Source organism: Boleophthalmus pectinirostris, unplaced genomic scaffold, assembly GCF_026225935.1.
Source record: "Boleophthalmus pectinirostris isolate CB_2022bp ecotype Guang Dong unplaced genomic scaffold, ASM2622593v1 HiC_scaffold_22, whole genome shotgun sequence".
Taxonomy (NCBI): Eukaryota; Metazoa; Chordata; class Actinopteri; order Gobiiformes; family Gobiidae; genus Boleophthalmus; species Boleophthalmus pectinirostris.
Genome location: NW_026571190.1, coordinates 21587918 through 21598425, shown reverse-complemented (window position 1 = coordinate 21598425; position 10508 = coordinate 21587918). Strand labels below are relative to the sequence as shown.

Genomic DNA, 10508 nt, shown 5'->3' with positions numbered 1-10508 from the left:
TGCACAAATTAATGTCCTCTCAAATGACTGTTCATTCATCACAGGCTCTTTAGTGGCTCCTTAACAACTACCTTTAATTAGCAGCTGTGTAGGCGCTTTGGCAGTGTTGGTGTCTGATTATTTTAGCTATGGGATACTAATGAATGCTTGGAATGACTGGTGTAATTTATAGTGTACTTCTTTGTAAGCTTGTTAATGTTTATTGGGGAATACTTGGCAACTAAATTCAAAATACAGTTTTTCCGTTCTGTGTATTTACAATATGTGTGACCCCTTAGCCCTGAGTATCCGAGGTGTGCCGGAGGAGGAACCCCCTGACCCCCAGGAGCTGAGGCTGGACAACATGCTGCTAGCGGAGGGAGTGGCCGGTCCAGAGAAGAGCAGAGCAGCTACAGCTGCAGCTCTGGCCGCGGCCACAGGGGGGTCGTCCAGCGATGAGAGCTCCGAGCACGCAGACTACAGGGAGAAGCTGGCTCAGATACGGATGATCTACCACACGGAGCTGGACAAATATGAACAGGTGTCGCATATATTTTCCATACTGTCTTTAAAGATGCACTATGTAACTTTCCTGGTGAGGAAGGCCACTACCTACATGTCTTTGGAGAAATTATTTAGCTTCACCTAGAATGTTCTTCAGTATGGCATTATAAGACTATCTAGCATGTAGTCATCTTTGATTTTATTGGTCAAAAATACCTTGAAAAACGTGCATTGTTACTGTAAGTGTCTCTCTGGAGACAAATAATTTGAATGCCATACTATGGTATGTAACATTTCTGTTAAAGCAATAACATTTAGACGGAGACAAACAGGTGGTGGATTCGCTATCAGAAAAGTTACATAATGCACCTTTAACAGTATTTCCGCCAAATTTTTCAGCCCTTACTATTATTGTCTATATGTTATAATATACTAATAAACATGTTGATATCGTTTTTTATGGCTACAACATTCATCAACTTATGTTTTTCTTTAGTTTATAGTTACAAAATATGTATTTGAAATACTTTGATGTAAAAGTTGCACGAGAGTATTGTCACTTAAATTGTGATATTATTGTGAGTTCTGTTTTTATTTCTACGCAGGCTTGTAACGAGTTCACTGGTCATGTGATGAACCTGCTGAGGGAACAGTCTCGTACTCGCCCTATCTCTCCCAAAGAAATAGAGTGCATGGTGTCTATTATACATCGAAAGTTCAGTGCCATCCAGAGGCAGCTCAAGCAGAGCACCTGTGAAGCTGTGATGATTCTGCGCTCTAGATTTCTAGATGCACGGTCAGTGTTATTAATATACCAGTCATATAAACAATTCATCAACTTTGAATGTTGTAAAATATATTTGCAGATAGTTGTAGCCAGTGTTGGGAAGGTTACTTTTAGAATGTAATCCCCTACAGATTACATATTACACACCCCAAAATGTAATTTGTAACGTAATCCATTAAATTACTTAAAGTGAGTAACGTAATCTGATTACTTTGGATTACTTGATATTGTCATGTTTTTTTAAACGACATGAATGTAGCAACCACATCCTCAAAATTCGTGTTTGTTGTCTTCAATTTGTCTGAGCCCAAGTCTCCATGAATAAGCAACTGTTTGCTGTTGAGAAACAAAGACCACGATATCTTAATATACGAGGTTTTGTCTGTTAAAAGACAGTAACAAGATAAGCCTTTCCTTCACCAGATTAAAAAATATTATTGATAGAGAAATTATATGAGATCACCTTAAATTATGTCAACCTACTGTTAGGTGTCATGTTGTTTAGACCTGGTTTAGTCCTGGTTTAGTCCTGATTTTTAGACATGGTCTAGACCAGGTCTTTAGTTCTGGTTTAGTCGTGGTTTAGTCCTAGTTTAGTCCTGCTTTAGTCCTGGTTTAGTCCTGGGTTAGTCCTGGTTTAGTCCTGGTGTTAGTTCTGGTTTAGAGGCGCACAGGAGGAAGTGCGGTTTACGCGAGAAAACACAGTCCACACGCGGCGCACGAGACGGCGGTGTCCGCGCTGTAACTACGGAAGGAGAAGTGGTCCGCGGGTTCTCAGGTTGATGACGATGATGAAGGTGTTTGTGTGTGTTTGTGTGTGTTTGTGTGTGTGTGTCCCCTCATGTCGCAGGTCATTATAGGACAGTAGTGTAGATATTATGAGTCTATGCAGGTTGTTTTCACCAGTGCCAGTAGCTCCGGTTTCACATTTAAGTTGTAGGCGATTTTATATTTGTTTTTTTTATATATATATCTCACATCGGGAGAAGAATTTCCAAGACACAAATGCGTTTTTACCAATGCACTGCTGCTTCCACTGTGTGACTGACACCGCCAACTTAAACATGACGTTTACATCGCTCTTATTGCGCGCGTTCTGTTTGGGCTTCTCTGTAAAACACCATACATGTTGTTATTATAATTGTAATTATATTTATAACATACACTTATAATTTTGTTTGTTTGTATTGAAATTTTTTTAGGAGGAAGCGTCGTAACTTCAGCAAGCAGGCTACAGAAATTTTGAATGAATATTTTTACTCCCATCTAGCAAACCCTTATCCCAGCGAAGAAACCAAAGAGGAGCTGGCCAAGAAGTGCTCCATCACAGCTGCTCAGGTCAGGGCTTACATATGTTTTAAGTCATGTTCACACTTTCACAGACACAATATCGAAACTATGACTACACCTGGAACTAAACTGAGATTACACTAGGACTAAACCAGGACCAAACCAGGACCAAACCAGGACCAAACCAGGACGTGAGAGTTACTTTTGCTTGATGTTTTTAAGGTGTCCAACTGGTTTGGAAACAAGAGGATTCGCTACAAGAAAAACATTGCCAAGTTCCAAGAGGAAGCTAACATGTATGCCATGAAAACAGCTATGGACGCTACCAGTCACATGTCACAGGCCAGCTCTCCAGCCACACCAAACTCAGGTAAAGATCATCAACATATTGATTAATGAAGTTAATGATCGTTCACAAATTTTTTATGTTATTATTTTCCCTTACCTCTGTAAATGCAACAGGAGGATACGCAGCCTCATGTTATACTCCTGATGGGATGCTGTAATGTCTTGAGTGAGTATGGTTATATTATAGTAAAGTCTACCTGCACTGCTAGTTAGAAATTATGGACACACCTTCACGTTCAAGGAAAAACATGTAAAATAACGCAACAAAATATTTTAGATTCGGCAGACACCTAAGTAGACAATCTTTGCTTTGTTGACAGTACTGCATACCTTTAGCCTCCTATCAACGATCTTCATGATTAAGTCCCCTGAAACATTCATTTAAATGTGTGTCCATAATTATGACTGTTAATGTAATTATTTAGGCTTCTACAAAACATATTACCTGGTTAATTTAGGTGACGTTTATAATTTTACTTCCTGGTTGGACACAAACAGCAGATTTATATAATATATTATATATATATATATATATATATATATATATATATATATATATATATATATATATATATATATATATATATATACATACAAATTTATTCCATAACTGTTACCCACAAACCATACTGTGCCCAAGGGCCAAAACATGTCTAAATGACACAATAGTTGTTATTTGACTAATACAAATTTTAAATTGTTAGAATATTGTGTAAAATTGTCTCTTCACTCCAAATGAAATTTTGTTTACTGATGATATTTATCGAGGGATTCAGAGCACATCCCAGTAATTTTCAACCTTTTTTCAGCTCTTCTTAACAAACTTCCATTTGACTGATGTTACTACATTCTAGATGCACTATACAACCAAATGTAGTAAATTTGAAGCTAAGTGCCATAAACATTAAATATGTGAAAGGCAAAGGATGAAAAATAAAAACAAAATCTAAAAAAAAAATAAGAAGAGGAAGAGGAATAAGAAGAGGAAATCATTTGGTTCTTACCCATGTCAAGCTATAATGCAGTATATAGGCAGTCAATGACACAGTGCATTTGCTGAGAATTGATTATATGTACTTTTTGTCTTTTAAGGTTAAAGATTGTTTGATAGTTTTCATCTACTCAACAATACATGAGGTCCTCATCTACTCTCCAAATCCATCTCCCTGTATTCACTTTTGAAATAAACAACCTTTAAACAATTTTGTATGCCTTTGATCATTAGTTACTCAGAAGCATTATATTCATGTGATGTAAAGTGCTGGGGTTATCAATGTTTTGGGAAAATATGTTAAATGTCTTCCATGCATGAGTACTTTTTTTACTCAAGTATGAATGTTTTGGCAAATATGTTAAAATAAACAATGATTTGGTAAATTATTTGCATTCCATCATTTCTGTTACTTTTGTCTTAATGGCTCATGCTCTTTAACTTGACTAGTCTTGAGACACGAGACTTGAATCTGATTCTTGATAAGCTCTGAGTGATAGTACTCTTCAATACTATTCATAGAGGCAGTATCTGATGATGAGGTTCAGCTTGAATGGGAAAGTAATGTAATTACTGATACAAAAAAAAAAAGGACTGCTATCTTATATACCTGTCTTTTAAAATACGCATCATGTTTCATTTTAGGTTTTGATATGTGGTAAATATTTTTTATTTGTTTTGATGTAATTATCATAGATTAAAATGATTGAAAGCCTTTCCACAAACATGGAAACAGGGGTGGGAGGAGGCGGTGAATCCGGGGTAAAAGGTTGAAAATGATGATTGAAAAAAGGACAAACTCAGAGGGAGGTTTCACAGTGAAGGGACCTGAGCTGTGGTACAAAATGGATTTGTTATTTAGAGCTTTGCTTCTCAGTGTTCTGTCATCTGCTGGTAATAATAACATTTAATTTTATATTTATGTATTTACTAAACAATAACATGTCAGAAATTGATAACTTTTGGATGAATTACATGTATTTTGTTTGTATGAATTTGTATGTATTGTGTCATTGATTCAGTTCAGTTTATTAGAAATAAGAATTAAGAGAATTACATTTCAAATTTCAGTACATGAATCTAGAAGAATTTTCTTTCTTTCTTTTTTTTTTTTTTTCCCCTACTTTGATTTCTTGCTTTTGGTTGTCAAGCTGTGTCCTTTTGGTCCACTACCATTGTTTGTTCAGAATATTTACTTTGGGGAGGTGTCTGTGTTCTTGAGCTGGTTCACAGGGTTGAATACGTGTGTGCTCACGTGTGTGTGTGTGTGTGTGTGTGTGTGTGTGTGTGTGTGTGTGTGTGTGTGTGTGTGTGTGTGTGTGTGTGTGTGTGTGTGTGTGTGTGCAGTGTGGAGTCAGGCCCCTGTTGTCACAGTAGAGCCGAAGGTCATCACTGTCCGCCAGGGGGAGTCCGTGAGCTTCAGGTGCAGGACGGGCAGCGCGTCTCCGTCAACCGTGGTGTGGAGAAAAGCGAACAGTCAGAGGCTTCCCGGTCAGTTAAAGTTTACTGTGTAATCACAACGCCACAACTCTTTATTCAAACATGGGTCTCGCTCCGTTTCTTCAGATAACGTCAAGATCGGTCCAGATAATCTCCTGCTGACCATTGTTAATGTGCGCCCCGACAACCAGGGCCAGTACCGCTGTGTGGCGTCGCACCACACGGGCAGAGTGTTTGACACAGCCATCCTCAACGTCAAATGTAAGCATCTTTCTTACACCAAGTAGCCTATATTTGCCACTACTTTTTTTTCATAGACATTTTCATAGACAAATCATGCATCCATGTACATTTCATTTTCATCTGACTCCACACATGTATAGCTAAATAATAGACACAGTTTCAAACCATTCATGACAATCTTATGGTAATGTTTTATTTAAAATATGTTTTGACTAACATTGTTGTCTCAGTCCCACCTAAAGTTCGCCTGAGCCCAACAGGACCCCTCCGAGTCAGGATGGGGGACCCTGTGGCGGTGGAGTGTAGAGCCACAGGTCGACCACGACCGAAGATGACCTGGAAACGCCAGGGGTCCACACTGCAGCTGGTGACCACCACTACAAGTGACGTCAACACCATCCAGGTACCTGCATTATTTCAGTGAAAAGACTGAAATTGTCTATAATAGTCTAGGTTTATCTCATTTCGTTTTTCTCTTCAGTGGCCTGCTGTCCGACCTGAGGACTCAGGAATGTACCTCTGCCAGGCTGAAAACACAGAGGGCATGAGCGAGGGCAAAGTCGACATTATTGTGGAGGGGGGTCCAGGGGCCCCTGTGGCCTCAGTCAGTCCCACACAGCTCACCGCCATCGAGGGGCACACAGTTACAATGCAGTGTCATGCCACAGGTAAGATATGAGAAGGCCTATAACTTCTACCCTGATGGGTCAGACTGACATCAGGAGATAGGCAGCCACAATGTATTTTTACTCTGCTTTTCACTCCCCATTTCATGTTGCCTCTGAAAGGCTCACCGACTCCAGAGATCACCTGGTCCAAGCTCAGAGCCCCATTGCCATGGAAACACACTGTGGCAGGCGGTATCTTGACTTTGAATAGCGTGGGTCGCCAAGACTCAGGACAGTACATCTGTAACGCCACCAACATACACGGCTATAGCGAGGCCTACACAGACATGGAGGTCGAAAGTGAGTGGACATGGGGGAGAAGGAAAAAGTTTTATTTAAAAATAGCATTCATTGAAACAGTGTCCTTCTATGTAGTTTAAATGTAATACTATGTAAATGTGATAACTTATCTCACACAGTGATAAAAAACAACTGTACATCATCATTTTAACGTAACAAGGTTTTTGGTCTTATCTCCACAGCACCCCCTTATGCCACCTGTTTGCCTGACCAGGTGAGGCTTCAGGCTGGCGATGCCCTCCGGCTCCAGTGTCTCGCTCATGGCACCCATCCCATTACTTTCCAGTGGAGCATTTTGGGCCGTGCCGCGCTGCCCCCTGGAGCAGAGACTGCCAAAGACGGAAAACTGTTTGTCCCTCACATCAGGGCTGCTGACAGTGGAACATACTCATGTGTAGCCACTAACCACATTGGCTCCAGCACCGCCACTGCCAGAGTCACTGTGAGAGGTGAGCCATGGTTACACAAGCTCTTGATTACACTTCCTTATGCCTTAAAACTATAATCCTTTACTTTACAGGTTGAACCGCATCTGTGAGACATTCTAACTGAGAATGAACTATTCAAGATTTGAGGACAGTACAAAAAGTAATTTGTAAGATGACAAATATTAAACACACAAAATCAGTATGAACCCATTAAGGCAGTATTTTTTGTTAATCAGATAAAGTTGCCCTACTTACCAACCTACTCAGTTCTACAGGTACTGTCCTATTGTATAGCAAAGATCATAAATAACGTTATTTATAATGCACTTTACATTTAAGTTGACAACCTTCTCACAATAAAAACTCTTTCTATTACTAACGGTTACTATTATTAATGGCTTAATCTTTTGCATGTTGTTGTTTTACAGGTACAGTATGCCTGTTCACAATCAGTGCTTACAACCTACATTTATTCACTGTCCATTTAAATTGGTTTATAAACATTAAATTATGTAAGCCTTATTATTTACACTGCTTCAGTTATAAAGGAAATAGTCTCTTTGTCTAACACTTTGAAAAATTGAGCCTTGCCTTTTTATGAGGTGCAAGCGTGACATTAAAAGATCACTGAAAACAGGTTTTGTACGCAGCTTGCTTCTACAGCTGCTGCCAGACCAACGCCCCTATCTGAACTGTGACCAGCCTCCACAGAGAAAACAACATTAGGCATTGCCCCTGTTGTTTGTACAACCTTCTGTACTAGCATCTTCAAAGTTACAAAGAGGAAGTATCTGGCCTTTGCCACCTATGTCCACCCCCTCACTTCACAAGCACCGAACCAGACAAAATAAATGGACCCCAGAGAACGGAACAGAAGAGAGTCTACAAGTGTGTTCAATTTTATACAACAGACAAGGTTAAAACAGGGACAAATGGAAACTTCCTCAAACTATTCATATTGTGTATAGTTAAATGTGCACTATGCAACTTTTTGCATAGTGCAGATTGAATGTTCCATAGTATGTCATTAATTGTATCAGTCTCCATGAAGACAAGCACGGGTAGCCACCAGGCCATCTTGCAGGTCAGATCAGTGAAGTGGCATCTGCACTCACAGTAAGAATGCATCATTTTCTAGGGTTTGTTTTCCCCTGTAGGTTTGTCCTGTAGTTTAATATTATACTGTGGAGTATTAATGTGCCATGCACCTTCAATACTGTGAGTTTATTGTGAGTTTTAATGTATATATATTTAAATGATATTTCTACAGAAGAGCATGCCAGTGAAGGATGCACAAATGTTGTTTATAATAGTACTGTCAGATTTATCATGAAAGAAATTATTTGTGATTTTAAATTTTAAAAAATACTCAAAACCTAACCACACTCAGTGCTTACAAGCTGCATTTACTTACTAAGCTGTACATTCAGTAGCTTATTCAAAAAGAATTACATAAGGTTTGAGGTTTGAGTCAATGGTATGAAAAATAATAACCTTAATAATAAAATCTCAAAGGCAGGAGCAATAACTTGGCTAGTTAAATATTTAAAAAATGTCTACAAGTAAAATGATCATTAGTTAATGTCTTATGATGTAATAGGAAGGTCAAAAAGGGAGAAGGCATGACTAATGAAGAAAAGTTATTCATTTTGGCCTGTGTTTCGAAAATTCAGATTGCGGTTGACATAATTCTACAGAATGCACGCCAACAGAAAGAACACAAAAACCTCAGTGTTCGTAGGACACCCCAGATTTGAAGGTTCGACATGCATTTGTTTACATTGCGCTGTGCTATTGGCCACACACTGCATAGTCCTTAGAGGGAAGTGGAAAAAATATATCAAATGGAAAATGACATTTGTCTTGTAGCTGGCTGCCTAGAAGGAGAGCAAATATTTAGGATAATCACCAGTAAGGCTAAGTAGATTTAGAAATATTTATTCAGGAAGGAAACAACAAATGAAAGTAGCCTTAAACTGGAAGTGAGTGGTGCTAGGGAGTTTCCATGGAGAACACCTGTAGAAAACTGGTGATTAAATCATTAATTCTCTACTGACTGGAAGTTGTGATATCTTTTAAGCAGATTATAATTGGATGTACATTCCCACAAAACATTAAAAGGCTACGGGCTGTGTGGTTGACAGCCTGGACCATTATAAATCATTGAGCATAAACAACCTTCCATTTGCAATGTGTAAAAAAACATCTCATTTGCCACTGCGACAAACTGTTTTGTTATTATAGTTTGTTTCCATGGTGTTGCATGGTGCCTACAGTGTTGCAAAGGTTTCAGTATGTCATATGTGAATACGGTGTGATACATTGGGTTCACACGTACATTTCTGTATGACACCAGTCTGGCGTCATCTGAAAACCACTTGAGGTTTCACTTCTGGTTAAAAATATGCCTTATAAAAGCTAAGAGGCTGCACAGCACACGCCGCTCTATGAACCACACTTTACTGGTGATAAACTGTGCACAGTAAATGTCAGTGAACTATGTAGGTGCATAGTGAAGTGGTTCAAGAATTCAAGAATTTTGTCATTGTCACAAGCAACAACAAAATCACAATCAGCAAAGTAGAGTGATACTTTGCTTTGATATTATACTGGGGGTTTTCTGCATGTATCTATAAGGGTGTATTGTTTAGGGGTTGCCATGGTGACACAATGTACACATTAGAATTTTTTTTTAACACTGTAAGAATATATATAAATACAAAATTAATTTAAACAACACATTTTCATTTTCAGGAGGCTACAGTCTATACAAATGTTCATGCTCGTGCTTAGGAGTTTAATTTTCAACAAAAATGGTGAGTGTAAGTGAAAAGCTGTTTGGCAATGCTAGCTAGCTTGTTGTGACTGTAATTTTACGTGTGATAGACTTGTGTAACTGCACCAATCAGTTGACCTGCTGTAGTTTCAGCTAAGTCAGTTCTTTACGTTCAGATTGTGTTAAATAAAGCACAGATAAAAGTCTAATAAAGCCTCAGACAGAGCAGAGCCTACAGTGGTGCTTATGGCATAGTTAGCATTGTGATTTTTCCAGTGATCTAATATTTTATTTTTGGAACAAATGCATGTGATCCATAAGTCCCTTTTCCATTAGAAAACATATAGCTATTTTGGAGAGTCAGATGCTTTACCACTATGGACTGCCTAAACAAGCATTGCTTCTGTGTTTGTTTATGCAAAGATCAAGGCTAAATATTTGGACAATTTCCTGGGACAGCTGATTCACATTTCATTAATTTGTGACTCTTGTGGGAACTGAGCTGAAACTGTCCCACACTCATAGGATTCATGCAAAGAAAATAACAAAGATTCTGCCTCATAAAGCATACTGCATAGAGCAACAAAACAATACTTGAAAATGTTGTTGCATAATTGATCACATTCTACCATACAATACATAAGTGAAAGACTAATTTCTGTTTTAAAGCAATTTTGGGCACCAGTCTGGTCTCTGAAGCTGGCACAAGCATGTATGCCGATGACTCACGTACAACTTCACAACCAAATATTCA

General features: G+C 38.6%; 2 protein-coding genes across 2 annotated transcripts; both read left to right on the top strand.

Annotated features, from left to right (window-relative positions):
* The first annotated feature begins 43 nt into the window (after nucleotides 1-43).
* On the top strand, nucleotides 44-4209 carry LOC110166150 (pre-B-cell leukemia transcription factor 1-like). The gene is made up of 6 exons (XM_055158217.1): nucleotides 44-520; nucleotides 1089-1279; nucleotides 2473-2608; nucleotides 2783-2930; nucleotides 3023-3074; nucleotides 4001-4209. Exons 1-5 carry the CDS (start codon nucleotides 263-265, stop codon nucleotides 3064-3066), a joined length of 777 nt encoding a protein of 258 aa, XP_055014192.1. The 5' UTR covers nucleotides 44-262; the 3' UTR covers nucleotides 3067-3074; nucleotides 4001-4209.
* A 495-nt stretch (nucleotides 4210-4704) lies between these two features.
* On the top strand, nucleotides 4705-7357 carry LOC110166198 (basement membrane-specific heparan sulfate proteoglycan core protein-like). The gene is made up of 8 exons (XM_020931418.2): nucleotides 4705-4793; nucleotides 5247-5390; nucleotides 5466-5600; nucleotides 5813-5985; nucleotides 6064-6250; nucleotides 6371-6550; nucleotides 6733-6999; nucleotides 7071-7357. Exons 1-8 carry the CDS (start codon nucleotides 4745-4747, stop codon nucleotides 7073-7075), a joined length of 1140 nt encoding a protein of 379 aa, XP_020787077.1. The 5' UTR covers nucleotides 4705-4744; the 3' UTR covers nucleotides 7076-7357.
* Nucleotides 7358-10508: the final 3151 nt, after the last annotated feature.